General features: G+C 38.6%; 2 protein-coding genes across 4 annotated transcripts in view; one reads left to right on the top strand and one right to left on the bottom strand.

Annotated features, from left to right (window-relative positions):
* The window catches only part of CALU (calumenin), a 31,327-nt gene extending 14,159 nt beyond the window's left edge, over positions 1–17,168 (top strand). For 2 of the 3 annotated variants that reach the window (XM_052000172.1, XM_052000174.1), the window contains exons 3-7: positions 3,638–3,831; positions 7,580–7,746; positions 8,862–8,922; positions 13,401–13,600; positions 14,705–17,168. In XM_052000172.1, coding sequence (XP_051856132.1) covers positions 3,638–3,831; positions 7,580–7,746; positions 8,862–8,922; positions 13,401–13,600; positions 14,705–14,809 — 727 coding nt within the window. In that variant the 3' untranslated portion in view covers positions 14,810–17,168. Of the gene's footprint in view, positions 1–3,637; positions 3,832–3,898; positions 4,093–7,579; positions 7,747–8,861; positions 8,923–13,400; positions 13,601–14,704 lie in introns of all 3 variants that reach the window. The other variant, XM_052000173.1, reaches the window with a different exon arrangement.
* A 1,584-nt stretch (positions 17,169–18,752) lies between these two features.
* Positions 18,753–23,253, bottom strand: OPN1SW (opsin 1, short wave sensitive). The gene is made up of 5 exons (XM_051961488.1): positions 22,908–23,253; positions 22,169–22,337; positions 21,447–21,612; positions 20,829–21,068; positions 18,753–18,872 (listed from the first exon to the last, which is right to left on the bottom strand). The coding sequence occupies exons 1-5, from the start codon at positions 23,251–23,253 to the stop codon at positions 18,753–18,755; spliced, it is 1,041 nt and encodes a 346-aa protein (XP_051817448.1).
* Positions 23,254–24,573: the final 1,320 nt, after the last annotated feature.

The raw sequence follows: 24,573 nt of genomic DNA, 5'->3' as shown, positions 1-24,573 counted from the left end.
CTGACCTTACATAGCTTTTCAAAATTTAGCATTTCAATTATTATAAAACCTTATTCTGAGAAGGGATCCATAAATTTCACCAGACTGCCAACAGAGTCCATGGCACAAAATAAGCTTTAGTTTGAACAAGTGCTATACACACAAAAAAGCTGTTAAATAGAATGCTTATTATTCAAAGAAAAAGTTTCGTGTTCAATTGCATGCTTACTTTGTATCATTAACTTGGAAAGATGGTGAGTGTTCTTTTGGTACTTGAAGCATCTGTCTACCTACCTGTCCATAGTTTTCCATTTTCTTTTTGTACCCTGTTCAGTTCACTTTTTCTTAATATATAACTCACTTACCAGAATTACTCTTTGAAAACTGTTGAATGCCATGAGATTTGGGTTCTGTTCCCTTGAGAATAACTCTGCCTGCAGCTTTGATTACAAAACTCATATGTTGATTTGAAGATCACCAAATTGGGAGAACCCTGTTGAGAATATAGTAGCCTAGAATTCTGGCTCAGAAGTTAGAAGGAACTAAAGAGGCTATGTAGTCCAGCCTCCTCACTTTTCAGGTGTGGAAACTGAAGTCCAAAGAAGACATGTGATAATAATGGAAAACAAAGTACTGTGAGGCTAGTGTTTAAATGTAGTCAGTTTAAGCATAAATGTAATACCTCAAGTAGCCACTAGGTGATGGTGTTACTCTATAGAAAGTCCCCTCTTTTTTTGGGAGGAGGGGTGTTCTCTAACAATAGCTATTAAAGAGGATTTTGGTTTTTGTGTTTTGTTTTGTTTTTCAAACCACTTTCCTGATTTCAACCCTGTAAGTATTGTCTTCTTTCCTTGACCTTTCTCCGTTTTCTCTTCTTTCCATTTTCCAGTTTTTTCTTAAGTGATCCATAATGGATAATCTAAGTATATATAGTCTTAAATGTGAATACAATAATTATTTTTTTTTCTCTTGTTCTCGTTAAGTTTTTAAAATTTTTGGCAGAGAGAAAGTTTACTTTTTTGTTTCTTTGTGGGTCATTATTTTTTAATAGAAAAAGGTCTCTACCCCCATAGAACTTATAAAGAGTAACACTTTGGATTTGCTTGTTGCAATGCAAAGCTACCAGTAACTTAAGAAGAATAGTGTAATCTTAATTGTATCTAAATATTTGTATGAGAGCTTATAACTACATAAGTAATTTTTCCGTGTCTTGAAGGTACTCTGTTATTTTAACATTATTATTAACTTTATGAATTTGTAAAAAATAATAAGTTAAAATCAGAGTTAAAAGCCTTTTCTTTAAATAGAACTTCCCCATCTTCTATTCCAAATTTTGAAAAATTTTAAGTTTTAATTTTGTCTTGTTTCTACATATGTTATGGGAGCAATCTGCCAGTGGCTGCTAGAGATCTAATTCTGAGCAGCAGCATAGATTCCTTCATGTGAGAGGATGATAATGATACAAGGAGACTGAGAGGCAATTGCATTTTCTGTCCTCTCTTCTCTTCCCTCTCGCCTCCAGTTTATTTTATTTACCAATTCACAAGCAACATCTGCATTAGTAAAGGCTGCTTTTCAATTCCTTCAAGTGTGTTATAATTCACAGCTGTGGGGACTTTTGGAGAATTGACCTGCCTCTTCACACTTAGGTATGGTCCTTAACATGCACATATCACACATCCACTCTTGTAACAAAGAAAACTAGTCCTCTTTAATGAAGAAGCCAGTTAGTGTGCTCCCGTTAGTAATATAAATAAAGTTAAGTCACAAGAAACAAATACCAGCTCTGAAATTCTGGTTCCCTTATTTCAAGGGAATCTTCTTCTGTTATTGTACATAACCTTTTTATTTAGTTTGGCAGTACTTGTTCTAGATTTATGAAAATCTGATTTTTTATTAATTGTACTCTGATTTATGTTGCTAGCTAATATCAGTCTAAGTTTCAGCACTCAGTCCTCAAAGCTTAATTATAGGAAGGATAGAGCTGTAGTTAAGGTTTTGCTAATATTTTCATAATACTTTGTCTTAATCAAAATAACAAGTTACTGTTGTAAAAGTATTTGCCGAAAGTGAGGAGATTATGCTGAAAGAACTGACCTCCCATTCAGAAAGAGCAGTTTCAAGTCCTGCCCCTTTATGTGTGGGGAGACCCTGAGTTTTTTAACTGCTTAGCACCTACATTGCTAGAAAGAATTTCCTCAACCAGAAGTACCATGTACCATTTAAATCACAAATCCAGTCCTATTTTACTCACTTCTGTTCCAATTTGCATAGAATGATATAGTTAATTTGATTGCTTCCACTGCTTAGATTGTGTGGATATCCCTATTTTACAGGAAGAGATTGCCTTTGAAGTTTTGAATTTCTCAATTTCACAGCTTAATGAGTGGTAGACGTCAGGCTAGACCCTTTGACTCCCCACAAATAGCTCCTCAGAATTTCTTTAGGAAGAAGCAGAGCAGTAAGTACACTTTGCTGAAGACTGATTTATGTTTGTTGACCCTCTTGGAGAAAGGCTCAGCCAGCATGGGAAGAAGCATTACCTCTTGCGTGTCACTGTTCTTCCCCAGTGTTTTTGTAAGATGAATCCTAGATAAATAGGAAAGGTAGCTAATGTCACCAAGGAGAATGTCTCTCAAAACTGCCAGTCACTAAGCTATGCTACATGGCATAACCTGCTGATGGCCGTGTATAATTGTTAAAGTGATGGAGATTATATAGATTATCTCCTGGAAATTAGAGATAAATTGATATACACAGGTATCTCCATATGACTAGTTTAACTTGGAAGGAAAGAAAGACTAATGAAAAGGGGAACGCTGTTTCACAGGCCACTTTAGCTTCCATACCTTGTTTAGCATCTTGGTCACTCAGTATGCTCACAGGGTGGGTGTCCTTCCTAAGTAGACTATATACCTTTAGGGCACATTTTTATTGGAAATTATCTTTAGCTATAGCTACACATAAAAGTCAAATTTAACTTTTTATTCTGAGTCAACCTCACTTTATATAGTAAGTACCTAACTATAGCAATAATGAATTTTTTCTTAGTTTTGTGTATGTGTGTGTGTGTGTTTGTGTGTATGTGTGTACTTGAACTTTGTGGGTGTATACATTATCCCAGAACAGTCTTTTTGGGGATAGGGAGGTACTAGTTTTTGGTCTATTTCTCCTCCTCTTCCTCCCCCTCCCCCCCAACTGTGAAATCTACTTTAAATCTAAGAAATATGTCAGTGGTTGTACTTTATCAAGGACTGGGAATTTTTTTCTCGAATAAGTAAATAAGTACTATATAATATTATATACAAAGTCTGTAGAACTTGGAAGAAACTATATTTTTACTCTTGTAAAGAGCTATTTTTATTCATAGTCTGATCATAGCCTATAGTCTATCACTTAACTAGACCTTCCATGTGGATGCAGCTAGAAGAAGCTGACCATAACTTTTCTTGATGAATCCCTATAAAAGCAATAAAGGGCTATTTAACTTCCCACAGCATTGGGCTGTTTTGCCCATGTTGTTCTGCTTTGGAGACAATTCTTTTACTTCTCTTGCTGTAGTGTAGGACAGCCCATTTGGTCACATCATGCAGCACTGCCAAATGTAGAACTTTGTAACCTTTTAACCTCTTGCTGGATTTTTCTACATTTTCTACAGAAAGATTGTAAGTAAAATAGATGGCGACAAGGACGGGTTTGTCACTGTGGATGAGCTCAAAGACTGGATTAAATTTGCACAAAAGCGCTGGATTTACGAGGATGTAGAGCGGCAGTGGAAGGGGCATGACCTCAATGAGGACGGCCTCGTTTCTTGGGAGGAATATAAAAATGCCACCTACGGCTACATATTAGGTAGGTCTTGTCTGGCTGAAAGTTTTGTGGAGCCGGCACCTTGAAACGTAACTGTTTTGTCTTGTAGAGTGATTGTAGATAAAATAGACGTGGATAAAGATGGGTTTGTGACCGAGGGGGAGCTGAAATCCTGGCTTAAGCACACCCAGAAGAAATACATGTCTGACAATGTTGAACGCCAATGGCAGGAGTTTGACATGAACCAAGACGGCTTAATCTCCTGGGATGAGTACAGAAACGTGACCTATGGCACTTACCTGGGTAAGGGGCAAGATGTCAGCCTAACAAGACGCTGTGACATGGGCTTGAATCAAAGAAATAAAAGGGCCACAAAATAAGGGAAAGGGTACAAAATTGTGCTGTGCCTTTAACAACTTCAGTTAAAAAATTGAGCTGGTTTTTACCTATCTCTTAATCATTTGAAGCATGTGTGATTTTTGTTTTGCTATTGCTCCAGGTTCAACATTTCTTTTACAAGTAATATTTTTCCCTGCCTTTTTTCTTTTATGTCCTTCACGTAGGTCTGTTTGTAGTAAACCTTACATAAACAGCTGTGCAAAATAAAATGTACAACTCTTAATGCAGTTTAATTGATGATATTGCACTCCAAATTTGCATCACTATCTTTCTGCTAATTAGTGAGAATAAAAGAAAAAAGTATTTTCATAATTGCCTTTTTATATACAAAGTACTGTGCTAGGACCAAAGGAAATAATGATTAATAAATTCAGAATGAGTGGGATAGGGTCATTTTATTTCCCTGATAAAATTTATTTACTGTAGAATGTTTTTTCCCCCAAATCATTCTGAAAGTTGATTCTTCCTCCTGCATTCTCAGGCTCATGAATTTACTTGATTGGTTTGCGAGTGAACTCACAAAATTATGGTACTTTTGATTTTTTTTTTTTAGCTTGAGTAGATAACTTTAACATTGTTATATGATTAACCACCTATTAGCAATTTACAATTTTTCGATTGCTTACTGATAAACACTAGGTGGCTGTCTTAAGAATTTTATTCATAAAGGGTTATGACTGATGAGAATGTCCCCTTGCTTTGGTCACATTAACTGCAGATGTGATACAAATAGTCATTCTTTCCTATATCTTTAGCCTATAAGTTAGGCAAGCTTCTTTCTTTAAAGTGGTCTGATATATAAACACATACATATAACAGCTGATGTGTAATGCTCTTTTGCTGCTAGAGAACCAACTGTTTGTGTTAATTGTAGGATTGGATGAATTTCTTATAAGGAGGCTTTCATCTCTGTGACTAGCTTGTTCTCATTCCTAAGTCTAAAGTGGAAATCTCTCAAATGCTTGGCATATAGCCAAGAACTGTAGAGATTCCCTTCACCTAATTTAAGAACATGTGTATTCAAAAGTCAGGGCAGATGGTGAGAAATCAAGTATGGCTTGCCTGGCTAGATAACTAGCATGCAGACGTCATCCTCATTTATCTGGTATTATGAACAAATAATAACCAATGACTAGGCTTTTGGTGATCTAAGCAAAATGGCATGATAATAAATTATGGTTCAGTCTAAGGGGCGCATTCACCTTTTTCACGGAATATATGTGTTATGTACCCTTTGAGAGCTCTATTGCCTCACAGAGATGATGATTCAACATAGAGGGTATTTGTATTTCTGTGGACAGACTACACAGTTCTGAAGCACTGGCTGGGAATAGCAATGTCTTTATAAGGCATCCCTCCCTGGAATGTGGAAGGTATGGCTCTCAAGGGATGAGGATTTTTTTTTTTTTTTTGGCCTTGTATAAATTTAATTGTCATTCTTAAAGTTATTAGTTTGGTTCAGAAATACACAAGAATGTCTTTTAATTGAAGTTTGTCTTGATGAAACAAACTTCATCAAAGAAAAGAAAGAGAGCTTTGTCTCTTTTTACAAGCAAAATAAATCATTAGCATTGAAATCTACCCTAAGTAGAGCAAGAGATTTAGATCCTGCCTGAGGTGTTGTATAGATCAGCTAGGCAAATCTCAGCTAGGTAAGATAAGGAGTAATAATGGACATCTAAATTTATGCTTCCTCCTTTCTATCTTTTTGCAAATCAAAGTTCAGCAATAATTTAGATTTTGTTTCAGTCTTTTTACTTCATAGAAAAAATAGAAGATTATTTACTAAGAATTCAGTATTCTGTATCTTCCATATATTTTTCATAGTTACTACTATATTTTTTTTTTAGGAGTGAAATAATGACTTGCTATCTGAACAAGTAGTTAGTAAAATGGTCTTCATTGAAAGTGTAGATTATTGTGACAATATGGTATAGAGTTTTAAAGTGCTGTACTTGGGAAGAATTTGGTTCATATACCACTTAATACCTATTAACTTTGTCACTATAAACAAATCACTTAATTTTTCTGTGCCTCATATATCAGATAAGATTCCTTCCAGCTCTAAATCAGAAATCTTATGATCTTAATGGAATTTTTTGACACTAAAGAGTGAAGCTTTAAGTTCTATTCTTAAAATAGAGCAGTAATATTTTTACAGCTGAATTCCAAGTGTATAGAAAAGCTTGTCTTAGAATTTCTTTAGTAGGTCGCCAGTGCAATGTTACTGCTGAAGACACCCTACAGTTCTTTTTATAAAGCTTATGTGTCATCTGATTGAATTTGTTTGTTTTAATATCTTAGACTTTTGTTCTGTCTTTTATTTTTAAACAATTTTCTGATAATACAGGATTATTGAAAAGACTTTAAAACCCATCTTTAAAATCCTTCATTTTACAGACCTTATTAGGTAGTAGAGAGGTAATATTTGAATTTGTTTTCCTCTTCCTGATTCCAATTCCAGTGTTCTATCTGCCATCTTATTTTATCCTCACAATAATTCTGTGAGGTAGATGCATAATAAACTTTTATTCTTTTTAAAATTGGTTCCTTCATAGTTTCTCAGGTTAGAGAGATCCACTATTATCTATAGAGAATAAATTGTTGTTTAATTCAGCTGTGGTTTTTTTTTTTTTTTTTTTAAGTTGAGTAGGGCCAAATATCAGGGTAGGTTAAAGTCATCATGAATTTATTTCAAAGGTAGTTCCATAAGTACTTGAACATTCTGTTTGGGAATAAGACCAAAGATACTAAGTATAGTATTTTCAAATGTAGAGGAGCCAATCTTAAATCTCTTTACCTTTTCAATACAAGGGATTCTATTACATGGACTCACGAAAGAGTTAAAGACTTAACTGGGTTAGGATTAAAGCCAAAGGACCTTTGGAATCTAGCCTTTTAACTAGGATAGAATATAGAGCTGGAAGGAATTGGAACCTTAGAAGCCATCCATTCCGAGCTCCATGTTTTACAGATGAGAAAGCTGAGGTCCAGATCATTTAAATGATTTGCTTTAAGTCATGCAAATAATAATAAAGCAATGATCTAGGTCCCCTGACTCCAAAGTCAAAAATGTTTTTGCTCCTTCCTTCTGCTTCACGCACATACATGCATTTACATATGGCCTCTATAAAGCCAGTTCTTCGATGGTCAGAATGTTTATATTAGATTGAAGCCTTTAGTGTTAGACTAGAAACTAGGCCTCCAGTTGGCCAACAGTTACTAACCCAAAGCTAGGGCTGGTATCCTTTTTATCCTATTGCTTCATTCTAAAATATGTCTTGGTGTTTCTATTTAGACTGGTGAGGTTTGTATTTACCTTTATGTGTTCCCAGTTTCAGCACTTTTTGTACTGGGATTTTAATGGATATGGCATAATGTTATTGTCTAGATGATCCAGACCCTGATGATGGATTTAACTATAAACAGATGATGATGAGAGATGAGCGGAGGTTCAAAATGGCTGACAAAGATGGAGATCTCATTGCCACAAAGGAAGAGTTCACAGCTTTTCTTCACCCCGAGGAGTATGACTACATGAAAGATATAGTTGTTCAGGTGGGTGTCAGGCCAGATGATACCAAGATTATAAACTACACTTCTTTCCATGTGCTGGTGCTATGAGTTTTTTTTCTCTGTCCTTTTTCTGTTGGATTTGGCTGAATAGTTTTCTGTGTAGAATAGCTATTGGTCTTTCCTTTCAGTGCTTTGATATTTCCCTCTGACCCCAAGGAAGTAATTTCTTTTTAGTGTATGTCAGTTTCACCATAGATGATACTTTTTACCAGGTTATTGGTACCAGGTTATCTGCTATATACCAGACCTATGTAAAAGGACAAGGTCTAATTTTTCATCAACCTTTGTTGATGTGTGAATCTATGACTATCAGACAGATACCGTAAAAATAAGAACTCACTAATGGTTGGATAGGCTTCTAATTTCCAAGAAATTAGGAGCTCCATGTTTTTGTTTAAAATTAAAAGAGAATTGACTTTACCTATATTGAGATAAGGAGTAGCACATCAAATAAAGTCAATAAGACTTCCTGAGGTCAAATCTGGTCTTAGACACTTAATAGGTATGTGATCTTGGACAAGTTACTTAACCCTGTTGGCCTCAGTTTCCTCATCTGTAAAATAAGCTGGAGAAAGAGATGACAAACCACTGCCCTATCTTTGCCAAGAAAATCCCAAAAGGGCCACAGAGTCAGACATGACTGAAAAAACAACTCAGTTGATCATACTGAGCTATAAACATGTCTGGTGGTCTTAGAAGCTACTTAACACTCTCTGATGTGAGAAACACAGATTAAGAGAAAGGGGATAAAGATGACTTTGGAGATGTAGAATCCTTTCAAGTTTCATTTTTTTTTTTTTAATTTTAATATCTCTATAGTGGAAGAAACTCTGTCCTTGAAATCTAGAGACCTGGATTTATACCCCAGCTTCCATACTTACTGGATGTATGACCATAGGCAAAATGTTTAACTCTGTGCTCAATTTTCATCCATAAAATGGGATAATAATACTTGTACTATATAACTCAAAAGGGTTGTTATAAGGAAAGTACTGTGTGTGGGGGGAGGGTAGTTTGCTGTGTTATAAGTCAAAATCAGATTATGCTCCCTGTCTCACAAGTTTCCCAAGTACAAACTAATATCCTTTTTTCATTAGGAAACTATGGAGGACATAGATAAGAATGCTGATGGTTTCATTGATCTAGAAGAATACATTGGTGAGTTTGTCTTTTGAGAATTTTTTCCTTAAAGAAACTAAGAAACTTTGGAAGTTCTATATACCTAGAAAAATAGTTTTAGTCTTTAGGCTAGTCTTAGTTATGGTCTTTTTTTTTTTTTTTTCCCTGAGACTATTGGGGTCAAGTGACTTGCCCAGGGTCACACAGCTAGGAAGGAATACTTCCTAGCTTCACAACACTTCACTGTGTGTGAAGTCAGATTTGAACTCAGGTCCTCCTGACTTCAGGATTAGTGCTCTATCCACTGCTCCACCTTGCTGCCCTGTCCATGGTTAATTTTTTTAAAAAGATCGGTAAAGAGCTGGTGTGAGCAGTAACAGATGTGCATTGATATTTAATACTTGTTATCCCATTATCTTAAAGAACAGGGGGAAAAATACAAAAAAAACCCAGTTTGCACTTTTAGAGACCCAAGAATGAGATAAGGAATAGAGGAGAGCAACAAGAATCATGTGTCAGTGGCATCAGTTAAACCAGGGGTCCTCAAACTTTTTAAATAGGGGGCCAGTTCACTGTCAGACTGTTGGAGGGCTGGACTATAGTAAAAACAAAAAACTTTGTTTTGTGGGCCTTTAAATATAGAAACTTCATAGCCCTGGGTGAGGGGGATAATTGTCCTCAGCTGCCGCATCTGTGGGCCGTAGTTTGAGGACCCTTGCGTTAAACAGTTTTAACCATAGAACTGACTCGGGTTCTTTGTATAGGTTGTTTAAGAGACAGCATCTATTTGTTCCACACTTTGTAGAATTTTGTTTTCCTTTGTTAACAATTAGCACTCCCTTATTCTCTTGCTTGTTAGGTTATGTCCAGCCTCATATATTAATGAAGCAGTTTCACAGGCCACTCTTGGAATCCTGATGTTTTGCCTGGAATTCTTCCCTTTAAACTAAAATTCATTTCTGAAAGGGAGACTTTAACTTGACTAAACATACCAATAGTTTTCTCAAATTGCGCTGGGCAAACTTATCTTGAACTTTAGATAATTTCTTTAGATTTTTCCAGTGGAATGGGTGATCCAATTCCTTTAGGTGTATAATTCTGACATTTTGTCATTTTCTTCCTCCTCCATAAAAGACTTTGAACCACTTAGGAATAGGAAAGAGAGAGAAAGCAGCTTTTTAGGGTAGTTACATGAGACACAATGAAAGTAAGTGCCATATTTATGAAGAAAAGTGAAAGGGAAATTGTGGATTTTCTTTTTATATATTAGTGCCTTGTTTTTTTAGGTACTGAGCTTTTACTGTTTGCTAAACCCTGATAGAGACTGATCTTCCTTGTTGTAGGACCTGACCCTATAGGGAATTGCATAATTGAATGTGGGGGTCAGGGAATTATTTTATTATTAGTAAGTATTTGATTCTACATATCTGTATACCTGGGGTCATGTAAAAAATTTTCAGGTGGAAGGAGTTTGCTAATAAAAAAAGTTTTAAGAAGCCTATCAATATATGTTGGCAACTTTTCTGCAACTTAAGAGTCTCAGAGAGTTGCTCCAGAGTACTGAGAGGTTAGATAATTAGTCTGTGTTCACATAGTCAATATGTGTGTGGCTAGCAGGATTTGAACCCAGATTATCCTGATTCCAAGACCAGTTCTGTACTAATTGACCCTAAACCTGAATAACAATGGTTTTCTGCTTCTTTTTTTTTTTTTTTTTAAAGTGGGGGGGTCTTCTAAATCAAAAAATTTCAGGACTTTACGCCCTTGATTCCGTGTATTCCTAGTTTCCAGAAGAAAAACTTAAGGTTTAGGATTTCAACTGATTAGTAGGCAGACGGGTTGCTTTTGGAACTGATGGAGGGGATCTGATGAATTAATTTCCACTTGAGATAAATAGATTAGGGATTTATGCATCAAGATCATCAGTTTAAACACTGTTAAAGAGACTTGGACTACATTTTTGCACATGGAAAGTCTTCAATAAAGCAGCTATTAGTTTCTGTCCTATTTAAAAGAGATCTTGGAAGAAGGCTTTTGCCACTTGTAATGAAGCTAGGAAAGTTGATCACCTTTGTTTTTAACCCCTTGAATTGAAACAACACAAAAGTGATACTGAATATTCTACTTCAGTTAAATTTTTTTTCCGAATTAGGTCCTTCAAGTCCTGCTAATTGCTATTTAACTGTTCTTCAGAGAAGCAAGAGTTCTGTTGGAAAATTACCATTGCTTGACCTCCTACTTACTGGGTCCTGGGAAGTTAGATGATGCAACGGATAGAGGTCTGGGTCTGGAGTCAGGAAAACTCCTTTTAATTAGTTTGATGGCCTCAGACATGTACTAGCTGTGTGACCCTGGGCAAGTCACTTAGTCTTATTTTTCTTTATTTCCTGATCTGTAAAATGAGCTGGAGAAGGAAATGACCAACCACTCTGTATCTTTGCCAAGCTGAACAATAGCAACATTTTGTATTTGTTAGAGAGAGTTTGGAGAAGTTATTAGCCCTATTTATCTTACCTTCATAGTGAAATTTAAAATACAAGTTCCTCCTGCATATATTTTGTGTTTTTTACCAAAAAGCATTTGATTAAGTAGAAGAAAGTGTACACTTTAAAAATGAGGAGTCTTTGTTGCATGTGTTAAAATTACATGAGATTTCTTGAAAAATTAACCACAGTGTGTATCGTTTATTCCAGTAATCATTATTAAGATCAAGACATAAGACAGATGTATGTACTTTAGTGTTTACCATTGTTGTGACAGTGTTTTGTACAATGTCTCAAATGGAAGAGGGATTCCACAGAGCTTTCTAGGCCTTTCTTTTGATAGATGATAATTATTTTTAACCATAATAGAAAATAGTATTAAAATAATGTTTAAAATCTTTTAATGAAAATCATGAATAGTTAAGAAAAATTGGTTTAATGTATTGGTCTACCTGCCATCTGGGACAGGGGGTGGGGGGAAGGAGGGGAAAAATTGGAACAATTTTGCAATTGTTAATGCTGAAAAATTACCCATGCATATATCTTGTAAATAAAAAGCTATAATAAAAAAAAAGAGAGAAATTTATTTAGCATACTATACAGGAAAAACTAAATGGATGAAGAAATACTGTTCTACAGACCATGACATGCTGTTGTTGGATGTCTGGCTCATTGAGCTACTGAGCCATACATAGCTTTTTGTGGGGTGTGCGCATGCATGCATATATGTGTATACATATATGTGTGAATGTTAGGTACTGCAAAAGTGAGGTAGACCCAAATTTAAATTAAGAGCAAGAGGATTGATTAGTCTGCATTTGGGAGGTTGTGCAGAGGTTTTTAAAAATCTCCAACTAATTTCTCCTTTTAAGATATTTTTCTGATGGTGCTTCAAGATTATAAATCTTAAAATATCAAAGATTCCAAGGAATCAAAATTGCATGTGACTCAAGCAATAGAAAGACTCCTATTGGGCTTAATTAGGCATAATTTATTTATGGAACGACATGCAGATGATAAAAGGGAATTTTGTTTGTTCTGACTTGAAATTTCATTGTCATTAACTTGGTGATTAATGCAGAAGAGTAGTTTGTTTCTAACTTAATTTATCTGGGCCACTAGAAGGTTAAGGGTCTTGTATCCATTAGACAGCTTTACTCATTTCACGCCTGGCCCATCATTTATTTTAAGCACATGTATGCTGAAGTGAGTTGTATGGTGAAAGATAGCAAAAGGATTTATGGTTCCCACAAAAAAGTAACAGACCAAAAATAAAAGCCTCCCAGGAAAAAATATGACTTGAGTTGCAGCCTGTACTAATGGAAGGAGTATTGATGAGATCACACATGTTATCTTTATATTGTCACAACTGGAATTGGAAGTTTCACGGTGCTTAAGAGCTGTCCATAGTAATTAATTGGATATAATAGAATGCTCACATAGAGTTATCAGAAAAGGTGTGCAAAAGACCCATAATTTGCCTGATTAAATGCAGATTTCCAAATGCAGATTTTACAAATCTTTTCGATTTAAAAGAAATGTTCCACAGTGGTGTTGTGATACTCTTTTGTATTTTGGGAATCCTTTATAAGCCCCTTCTTTTTAGTTTTTTTGAGCGTTCTCCCATTATTTTTAAGCTATAAGGTTATTCTACTTATCCCTCACAAATTCTTATTATTTTTTAATAGTAACTTTTTATTTTCAAAATACATGTAAAAGTAGTTTTCAACATTCACCTTTGCAAAACCTTGTGTTCCATATTTTTCTTCCTCCCTTCCTTAGACAGGAAGTAATCTAATATAGGTTAAACACGTGCAATTATTCTATACAAATTTCACAATAAATTCTTCTTTAGTAGCAAAATCAGTATTGAAATTTGAAGGCTGTCTGCAGCTTCCCTGGCCAGGAAAGCTAGTTTTTGTTGCTTATGTGCCAGGATATAGCTTAGTGGGGAGGAGAAGGAGCGGAATCTGATTGGAACTGAGACAGCCTTTATTGTAAATACAGTTTAACATGTATCTGTGGGGCACACAGGTGACATGTATAGTCATGATGGAAATGCTGATGAGCCAGAATGGGTGAAGACTGAGCGTGAACAATTTGTGGAATTCCGAGATAAAAACCGTGATGGGAAGATGGATAAAGAGGAAACCAAAGACTGGATCCTGCCTTCTGACTATGATCATGCAGAAGCTGAGGCCAGGCATCTGGTTTATGAGTCAGACCAGAACAAGGTAAGTATAACCAGGCAACTTGGAAGTTATCCAAGTCTATTTATGATCCATTTCCTGAATAATTTCCATAAATTCACAAAGAATAACTGAAGCCTTAGCTGAGTTTGTTAAGAATTTTAATTTAAAAACACTTGAGGGCAGTACCTACCTTCTTGCTCATACCTGATAAGACTCCACTTAACCCAGTGCTAGTGAACATTTGCTTTGTTGCCATAGGCTACTCATTCTTAAAAATGACTTTCTTGGCATCTTCAGAATATAAGTGATTACTATCTTATCTGTGGTCATCCATATTTTTAGGGAAAAGGGTAGAATATTTTTGTTTATATTTTATGTATTGGTCAATGAAAATTTGTCCTTTTCCATTCCTAGTCGGATATGCTTTTTATTGACAATGGAAAAGAGTCAAGATCCTGTGTGTGTTGGAGTGTTAATTGGAATTTCTCCACTTTCTTTTATTGTCCCTGGACACTTAGGATATCTTAGGTTAGCATATAGAACAGTGAAGAAATTTCCCAACCATGATAAAAATCAAACTTTTCAGTATTTTTCATTTAGACTAGGCTGACTTGAGATCTTCACAGAAATCCAAAAATTTGCATCCTGTTATCGGCCAAACCAGAGCCTCATGGACAGAATTTTCTAGCTTGGAATCTTTCTTAGAGAAGGCGGGCCTTCAGTCCTTGACTCTGCCATTTGGAGATTCTGGTGTTTGAAATCTGTCATTTGGCTCTTGTTTACTTCTGAGATAAGGAATAGTAGTTCTTTGCAGAGGTTTTAATAAGTAAATTTCCTTTGACAGTAGTCAAACAGTACAATGAGTTGAATCACTTTTGAAGTATTTGCCTCTAATCTCTTGGAGAGATCTCTCCTAGGAGCAGCAAATTATCACTAAGTTAAATAAATCATCTCTAACTGACCTACATACTTCCTTCTGTCACAGTTTTATTTTCCATATGTATAGTATATGTGTATTACTGATTACTTCCTTTCTGGTGATGGGGATGACAAGTTATAGTGGGAAGAAAATTGGCATGGGCTCTGTACTATGGTAATGCTTCTGAAAAAAAGTCTACCTTACTCACATGTAATCTTTTATTTCAGGACGGCAAACTTACTAAGGAGGAGATCGTTGACAAGTATGATTTGTTTGTGGGCAGCCAAGCCACAGATTTCGGCGAGGCCTTAGTGCGACATGATGAATTCTAAATTGTTGACAGACAAAATCCATTTTTCTTCAAAAGTAATTTATTTTTTACAGCTTCTGGTTTCACATGAAAATCGTTTTCGCTACTGAGACTGTTATTACAAACTTTAAAGCAGTGAAAAAAACACAACAGCAAAACATATCCCGTCCCCTTTCCTCCTCCCAAAGGGACTGGAGGGACATTCTGTGCTTCTGATGAAAAACTGTAATTATGACACTTGTGTTTTTTAGATTTACACTTTGTTTAATGTATAACAAGTTGTGTTTATTTTTGTATTTGTTTTCTGGTTGGGAGTATGACATGAAGGATACCCATCCTCACCTCACACTAGTTCATTACCATCCCCAACCCTTTCTATAATTTTTTTGTACTTTTTACTTAGTTAACTAATTTTGTAAAGCCTAAGATCAACAAGGAAAAGTCTAGGGGAGGAAAAATGTAAAACATGCCCTGTATTTCATATCAAAGAGATAACATCCTGGCACTGTCTGCCTAAAAGTATGACATTTCCCAATTGTTTATTGTGACCAGTTAGCTCTCCAGCTCCTCATCCTACTCATCATGTCCCAGGCAAGGAAGGATTCTTATTTATAAACCTGGGCCAGGCTTTCCCTGATGCAGTTTTTCTGCTAAGGAAAAAAAAAAAATAACATTTACTCAATCTGACAAACACAGCTGGCCGAAAAAGGGTTAGGACTAGTGACTTGAAAATCAATCATGTAGTGGGTGTGAGCTATCCTTTCACAAAGCTATCTCCAGGGACAGCTGGAGAAATAAAGGAAAAGTAGACTAGTTTCTTTATTCTGTCTCAGGTCTATGTGAATTTGCTCGTTGAAATACCCAAGGCAGGCTTGTATAACAGCTGTTGAAATCATCTTTACTATTGCTGAGTTGCTTGCCAGCAGGCAGGCTGATGGCCCCCTTGCCCTATGCTCTCTAGGCCAGCCTGATGACACTGGGCAAATGGCTCCCACTTCAAAGAGTTACGATTTACTCCTTTTCGATCATGTCGGTGAAGTGCCTTTACCAGCCAAGAGAAATGATCAGTGAAGGCATTTCCTTTTATGGAACCCCAAGGTGGAAAATGTGCTGAAATGGAAACTGGTTTGGAGCAGAGAAACTCCAGTAAACTTGCCATATGAAAGCTGCTGAGCTTGGAAACGCCCCGAGGGTAGGATAGGTTATTCTTATTTCCCTCTTACAGTATTAGTAAAAATCTCAAATGCAGTGTTCTTTATATCCTTGTGGGCTGGTTTCCTAAAACCACATGCTGCCGAATTTACCAGGGATCCTCATACCTCAAAACGCAAACCACTTATTCCCACTTTCTCCTAGATAAAAATTGCCTAGGCCTCAGTCAGTGTCAGCTATGGAACTCCATGATTTGGGTCTAGAGAAGATGGGAATACCCCAATAGATGACTTTACTGGCAGGGACCCTATGGTTTTGAGTGCCATTGCCCATACCCACCCACCCCCACCCCAAAATAAAACTACATGGCTAAGCAGGCTGCCAACCTTTCTTAAAGAAAGGGGGAATTTGGAAAAGGCTTTGTTTTCCAGTTAAATATAGTCAAGGAAATGGCTTTTTCCAATTCCATAGACTCCCTCCCTGCTTCAATACAACACTAACTATATTTTTTGAGGGACCTTAATTGTAAGTAGACCTCTCCTGAAAAAACATTTTGTATTCCAAGTGAGCAATTTTGAGGTCACTAAGATGTGTATATATATCCTTTATTACTTCATGTATCTCTTTTTATAGATAACACGTCTTTGATATAACTTGATAGCGTCGGGTGGAACTGGGTGAATACACTAAACAAGATCTTCTAATGGCCATGTTGAGAAAGACCTGGTTATTGTGGGTGACTCTTATCCGTTAGGTTCAGCCCCTGATTTGAGGTTCTATGCTCTACTAGACCCCCAGTTTCTGTGCCAAATTGGCTGAAGATGCTAGTGGTCCATACCCTGGCCTCCACTTAATGCAGTTCAGTCATGAGTTACATGGGGAGGGTTCATACAGCAGAAACCTGCATATAGCCCAGCTCTAGTTTTTAAATCACCCACCCAAAGAGTGAATCTTAGTATATTACAGCAGCAGCAATTTCTGCATGCTGGGTGCTCAGCAGCGTGCATTTTACTTCAATCCCTCATGGAGTCCCTGGGTTATTTTTGGTTTCTAGAAAGCATGAAGCTGATGAGCAAACAGGCCACACACTCCCAGCGTGTGTCCTGTGAATGCTGATTCTCTTCTTGATTTGGGTGTTTTGGTTTTTTGGAGTGTAAACCAAGTTTTATATTCTGTAATGCAAACAGGTTACTATCTGTTTCTCAATAAAACTGTTTACATTCATTGTATCTGTGTGTGTGTACATATTCTCTTAAGGCTATGGGTCTTGGTACAAAAATCACCCAAAAGAAGGGGTAAAGGAGATGGGATTGATAGGAAATAATCCAAATTAATGTCTGTTCAGATGCTGTCATCTACCAGTTTGACAGTATCCTTCCTAAAATTTCTTAAGCAGGTTTCTCTCCCATTGCAGCTGTAACTAATCTTGCTGATTTTCTGTTTCCCCTGCTAGAATGAAGTTCAGCTGCATACTGTTGTAATGAGATTTTTTTTTAAACTGTTTACTGATGCCAAAAACCAAGCCAGTCCTGGAGGCACATAATACATTTATACACTTGGATAATTTCATAATGGTGCCTAGATTTTTTTTTTGGAGCTATAGAGACATTCCTGTTGGTCAGATTTAGTAAAATCTATAACTAGACTGCCATTTTTATTCAAGGAGTGGTAGTTTCTTGAATAAAATGCAAAGTGTATATATAAAACATTGAAGTCTCAGCAAAAGAACGGAGGTGATATTTGAAGCAGCTCTTGTTGGCTCAGGGGCTTATGGTAATCAAAAGTTAAGTACAGGCCAGCTTGGAGGCTGTATGGAAGAGTAAATGATTGCAGGGTACTGACGTGTTTGATATGTTATTTCTGATCTGATTTATTTAAATAGCTTTTTATTTTCAAAATATATACAAAGATAGTTTTCAACATCCATCCCTGCAAAAAACCTTGTGTTCTAAATTTCTCCACAAACTTTTCTCTTCCAAAGTTTCTTTGCAAAATTTTCTTCCAAACTTCCCCCTTAGCAAGCAATCCAATATATGTTAACTATGTGAATTTCTTCTCTATATAGTAACACATTTAACATGCTGAAAGAAAAAACGCAAGCAAACAACAAAAAAGGTGAAAATACTATACTGTGATCCACACAGTCCCCTTTTTAGATACAGATCATTTTCTTCATCACAAGTCTTAGAATTGGCCTGAAATCACCTCATTGTTGAAAAGCGCCTTGTCCATCAGTATTAATCATTGTATAATCTTGTTGCTGTGTACGATGTTCTCTTTGTTCTACTCACTTCACTGGGCATCAGTTCATCTAAGTCTAGGCTTTTCTGAAATCATCTTGCAGATCATTTCTTATAGAAAATACTATTCCATAACATTCATAAAACCATAACTTATTCAGCCATTCCCCAACTGATGGGTATTCACTCAGTTTTTGTCATTACAAAAAGGGCTGCCACAAACATTTTTTGCACATGTGGATCTGACCTAATTTTTCAAGGTAGAGGAGGAAAAATTATTTCAGGATACAATGAATAACCTACATGAAAATAATTCTTTCAGAGTCCATGTGAAAATTGTTTCAGAACAGAAGCTACATCAATACAGTCTGAGATAACCACTAGTTTAGGGAGGCAACAAGTCAGAAGAGCTATTAACATTTCATTAAGATGAGGGCAGAAAGGATTTGGAGAAAAATGATACTGAATACCTACTGCAGACTTGCCCACATATGGCCATCATCTTCTAAGAGTTGAACAGAAGACAGACCCAGGCAGGTTGCTCTGGTTGGCGAAGGGGCTCTATGAGGTCCCTTAACTAGGCCCAACTTGGCTGGAGGAAACAGTGGAGACTTCGGTTTTCTGAGAGCTGGTTGTTTCAGAATCATCTGTCATTGGCTTTTTACATATCATCTCCATGATGCAGGCATGGAACTACAAGGATAAGACAGTGGGAAATCACTCTACTGAGTAGGAAATGAGAATTCCAAATTCCAGTTAGTGCCCTAATGTGGAAAAAGAAACTTGCATCTCTCCAAGTTCCTGGCTTCATTTCATTTGGGGTTAATTTAGACTTTAAAGGTCCTTAACCTTTTATATGTATCATAGATCCCTTCTCAGAATGTGGTTTTTAAAAATTTTTTATCTTTTTCCCAGTTGTATATTAAGACAATTGAATGTGAAAATTTTTCTCTCCCTCCCTGAAACACTAAGCAATTTGTTATAGGTTGATACATAAATGGTCAGTCATGCAAAAACATTACCCTATTAATCATGTAAAAGAAGAGAGATCCCCTCCAAAAAGCAGAAATTAAAATTATGCGTCAAATAGAACAAGCATAAAATACATAGGGTTATAAGGGAAACTGATGTATTAAAATGTTATCAAAATATTAAACTAGTATATCAAACTGTGCATACCCTTTGATCCAGCAGTGTTACTTCTGGGCTTATACCCCAAAGAAATACTAAAGAAGGGAAAAGGACCTGTAATGTGCCAAAATGTTTGTGGCAGTCCTGTTTGTAGTGGCTAGAAGCTGGAAAATGAATGGACCCCCATCAATTGGAGAATGGCTGGGTAAATTGTGGTATATGAATGTTATGGAATATTATTGTTCTGTAAGGAATGACCAGCAGGATGAATACAGAGAGGCTTGGAGAGACTTACATGAACTGATGCTAAGTGAAATGAGCAGAACCAGGAGATCATTATATACTTTGACAACGATATTGTATGAGGATGTATTCTGATGGAAGAGGATGTATTCTGATGGAAGCGGATCTCTTCGATAAAGAGAAGATCTAACTCAGTTTCAATTGATAAATGATGGACAGAAGCAGCTACACCCAAAGAAAGAACACTGGGAAATGAATGTGAACTATTTGCATTTTTATTTTTCTTCCCGGGTTATTTTTACCTTCTGATTCTAATTCTCCTTGTGCAACAAGAGAACTATTGGGTTCTGCAAACATATATTGTATTTAGGATATACTGCAACATACCTAACATATATAGGACTGCTTGCCATCTAGGGGAGGGGATGGAGAGAGGGAGGGGAAAACTCGGAACAGAAGTGAGTGCAAGGAATAATGTAAAAAAATTACCCTGGCATGGATTCTGTCACTATAAAGTTATTGTTAAAATATATATATATTAAACTAGTAGACCTCAAAGTAAGAAACTTTGGCCTAGTCTCATTCTAGAGTGAGATTCCAGAGCCAAATCAGAAGTCCAAAAGAATAGGCAAACTAGTCCTAAATGGTAGCGGCTCCCAGGGCATGCTCTGGAAATGGCTTTTAGTTGGGTAAAACTTCTACTTCTTAGTACAATGTAGATCCCCATTCAACCTTCTCTAGTAATGAAATTGAATCATCTTTTGGAAGAAAGAGCAAAATGGTATCCAGCAAAGCGTTTGGCCTGGCGAGAGTTTTCCTCCCACCACTCTAGCACAGGGCTGTTCAGACTCTAGTCTAAGCAAATAAGTAATTTGGGGCCAAGCAGGACTGAAGGCTTTATTAGTACTTAGAGATTTTTAGATAGCCTCAGAGAGAACTGGCATTACACACTGTGGGGTGGCGGGTTGGGAGGATTGGAAGGATTGGGGAAGAGACAGTATGGAGCACAGTTTGGCAGAACACCCAGTTTTTTAGAGCCTTTTAAACACTTCGTTGGCAAAAAAAACTTGGATCTTTCCTTTTAAGGTCTTGGAGAACGTGTCCATTTTCTCGTGAGTAATCTTGTATTATCCCTTGGACATCCTCTCCAAGTTCAGCTGTACTGATCTCTACCCTTTAGCTAGTAATTGTTTCCTAAACCACTAGGAGTTTCTGTGGCTGAGTTTTTCAGGCACACGGTGTATCAGAGCTCCATTGTTGCTAAGGAAGCCTCACCTGCTTGTTCATGAAGCAGTAGATGATGGGGTTGTAGACGCAAGCACTCTTAGAGAAGAAGGCAGGGATGGTGACAAGCCGTAGGTCCAGCCCGTGGTTCCTATTGTTGACCATGTACATGGCCAGGGCGGCGTAGGGCACGTAGCAGAGGCAGAAGGAGCCCACCATCACCACTACCATGCGACTCACCTCCCGCTCTGCCTTCTGCGTGGTGGCTGACTCTTGTTGCTGGGCTGCAACCTGGGGGAAGAGGGCAGAGCTGAACCCTGGCCTTGGGAACTTGGGACCTGGTCACACAGACTTTCACCCCAGATTCCAGCTCGACTTCCCTGTGCCCATGCCCTTTGGCCTTGGTTCCAAGAAGGAGTTTCCGCTGGTGATCTCTGCCATCTTCCCCATCAGGGTATCAACTGGGAACTTCAGATCATCCTCACATCTGCCCTATAATCTTCCCTGGGCTAATAGCTCCTGCCTTGATACACATACTTCATGTGAAGCACTCTGGGACTCCTCTCTGCTGCAAGATGCCCAGCACAGTTGTGTCCCTCTGGCCAACCCCTCCTCCCAGCATCCCAGACACCCCTACCCTCCTTGATCTTCAGGTAAGCGAGTACTCACGGCTCGGAGGGCTCCCAGCAGCTGGGAGTAGGAGAAGCAGATGAGGGAGAGAGGCACAATGAAACAGAAAATGAAGAGGAACCAAGTATAGTATTCGCTGCGGTATTTTGTGCCCACTGTGTACCAGTCAGGGCCACAGGAGCACTGCAGGCCTTCGGGAATATACCTGCAGTGGACAAGGAGAAGCCGTCATAGGGGTGGGGAGGCAGTTCCAGAAAGGCTCATCATGGCTAACACCAGGATTTGTTTCACGTATTTGCTATACATACTTGTAGTGGCTTTTATTTTTCTTAGCTGTCTCAATGGGTGGGAAAGGAGAAGGAGGAAGAGAATTTGGAACCAAAAATAAAATAGAATTTTAAAAAGTTAAGCCCAAAATTTTGGGGTGTTTTTTTTGGGGGGAATCCAGATATCTGGATCTTGTTGGATCTATGACCTGACTGCAGAAACTTGAGGCAAAGAGTTTTCATTATCTGATAGCAGTATCAGTCATAATATAGACTAGTTTTACAAAGAGAGATACTCAGTACTCATTTCTCTTATCCAGACCTCCTCATCCTCTATCTAGGGCCTTCACTCTTGAACTTTTTGCTGAATACAACTTTAAGTTTTTAGGGATGAAAATCCTGGTGGTAACAGATCATATTTTAGTTCTTTTCTTGGGCCCCTTTCCCCCAGCATTAGGCTCCCAGGCTCAATTCTACCCCCCACTTTATTCTCACCGGCTCCAGCCAAAGAAGGGTGGGATGGAAACCCCAATGCCGATGACCCAGGTAGCCAGGACCACCATTGTTGCGTGCTTGGAATTGAAGCGGAAGTTGCCAAAAGGTTTACAGATGACAATGAAGCGCTCAAAGGCAAGGAAGGCCAATGACCAGCCCGTCACCAAACCTGAGGTTGGACAGGAGGGCAAACTGAGTAAAGAACTTTACTGGGAGAGCCAATGGGAAAACAGTAGCAGCTAAGCCTTTCCTTGGCGTATTGCAGGTTCCTTTAGCAGTCTGATGAAGCCTATGGGGACCTCAGAACAATGTTTTTAAATGCACAAAATAAAAAATACGATTACAAAAGAAACCTGTTGTATTGAAATAAAAATGTGACTCTCCCATACAGGTTCATGGATCCCCTTGAAGAGTACATGGGCTTCAGGTAAAGAAGAATTGGTCTAGGGAAAGTTAAATATAGGGACATTTAAGTTCAGAACATGGAGGAGCGTATTCCGGGAAAAGCACAGGTGGAATGAGAAAAGAATAGGTCTAAGGGGTAGGACCGACGGTCCACTGGGTAAGAACCAGCCTAGACTCCTGCCCTCCTTCCCTGCCCTGTGTTTCATTAGCTCCCAAACTTAAACTATCCCCAGCACTCTCCTTCCCAAGAAGCTGCTTTGGTTGCGCCCCAAGTCCGACAGCCTGGTCTGGGAGGGCCCAACACTGGGGTCCCGCTTTCTGCCTTCCTTTGTACCTGCCACAGAGCCCAGGAAGCCCTCCATCGCACAGACATGGCGGCCGAAGACGAAGTAGCCTTGGGAGCTAGACACGAAGACTGTGAAGACGGAGAAGACGCAGAAGATGAAACCGGCCAAAGAGATGTTGACCAGGATGTAGTTGAGCGGCTGGCGCAGCTTCTTGTAGCGAAGTGTGGCGATGAGCACCACGCCGTTGAGGGGCGTCCCTACGAAGAAGACAAAGCCCATGAAAGCTGTCTGCAAGCGGAAGGCCCAGGCCGGAGCAATGTGGTACTGGGGACCATCCCACGGGCCCACTGGCGAGATGTTCTTAAACAGGTAGAACTCCTCATCCCCTGACATCTTGCTCTTGGATTGTCTATCAATATGCCCACTTGCTTCCTCTTATAGATTATGTTTCCCCACCCCTACCACAAACCACCTTGAAAAGTCCCTCAAAGCCACTTATGGGTCCCCTGGAAGATCAGGGAGGAAATTAAATCCTAAATACAAAGTTTGGGATTAGGGATTCTTGAGCTCCCTAATCCCCCTGTTATTTTGTTCCCTGACCCGGGAGCTGTTGGTATACTGTCAGGGAGTTTGAGGCTGGGCTTAGGGCATGAGGAGAGAGGCCTGGGAAGACCAGGACACAGGAAATGGGCACACAAACTGGACTCTTTTCACCACCTCCTTTGTCAGCCTGTAAGAGCTCCAGAGGCCACCTCCTGTTACTCCACACTGGTGCCCCGGGGGTCCTGCTCCACAGCAAGGCTCCCTACTCTCAGCCGTTCCCCACCTTAGCTGGGGGAGGGAATCTACTGTCCTGCCGCTGCCCTCTCCCCGGACCTCCCTCCCCTCAGCCCCCAAATTATCTCCTCCTTCCAGGACGAGAAGCCAGAACGGATTGGGGGGTGGGACAGGACCATAGCATCAGTGCCGTCCGGCTGTGAGCCAGCTCGGGAGAGGATGTCCAGAGTCAGTCAGGTCAGCCCCAAGAACACGGCGGCAGTGACATGTTAATGCCCAGGGCTCTAAAGCAAACTGTTTTCCTCATAACTTGAACAGGGCCAGAGGCAAGAGGGGTCATGTCCCCGTATTATATGGACAGAGCAGGCAGCAAGGAGCCAGGACAGAGTCAGAATCGATATTTGGGAGAAATAGAAGTAGGACGGGTCACAGGGAGACTCCACTATCATAAGAACTGATAGAAAGGGACATACAGATCTTTCTTGGCTCTGACTCCTAAGCAAAGCAAGGGCAGGAGAAGGTCTCTGATTCACCCCTGCATTTTTATGTTTAGTAAATGATGCTGACCACCAGCTGAGGGCAGGAACCAGCCTCAAGAATAAATGTAAATCCTCAGTCACAACCCCTCAATCCCAGCTTCCTCAACTTCTCTCTGTTCCCCAGAGAGCAATCAGAGTGCCGTCTTTCTTTTCTCCATCTCTCAGTATTTTTCATGGCTCTCATTAGCACTATAAATCACAGCTTCTTAGGAAAGGCAAGAAATGTCCTCTTTCAAAGACAAAACCTTCCGAGTACTCTTCCTTTCTCTAAGGACCAATGTTCCCTTCTTGGACTTTTTTTTTGGTTCCTTTTCAATATTTTGATTATTCTGCACTCTTTCTTCCTGAGTGGGACCGGTTACATCTGCCCCTTACAGTTCCAGGGTACATTTGGGGG

The sequence above is a fragment of the Antechinus flavipes genome, chromosome 5 (assembly GCF_016432865.1).
Source record: "Antechinus flavipes isolate AdamAnt ecotype Samford, QLD, Australia chromosome 5, AdamAnt_v2, whole genome shotgun sequence".
In the NCBI taxonomy this organism is placed as follows: Eukaryota; Metazoa; Chordata; class Mammalia; order Dasyuromorphia; family Dasyuridae; genus Antechinus; species Antechinus flavipes.
The sequence above is the reverse complement of the archived record's forward strand: the minus strand, read 5'-3'. Positions and strand labels throughout refer to the sequence as shown.

Coding starts and splice junctions, on each gene's coding strand:
- OPN1SW (XM_051961488.1), bottom strand. CDS start 23,253: ATGTCAGGGGATGAGGAGTTCTACCTGTTTAAGAACATCTCGCCAGTG. Junction 22,338..22,907: donor CTTCCTGGGCTCTGTGGCAG/GTACAAAGGAAG, acceptor GTCCAACCTCAG/GTTTGGTGACGGGCTGGTCA. Junction 21,069..21,446: donor TGCTGGGAGCCCTCCGAGCC/GTGAGTACTCGC, acceptor CTCTTCCCCCAG/GTTGCAGCCCAGCAACAAGA.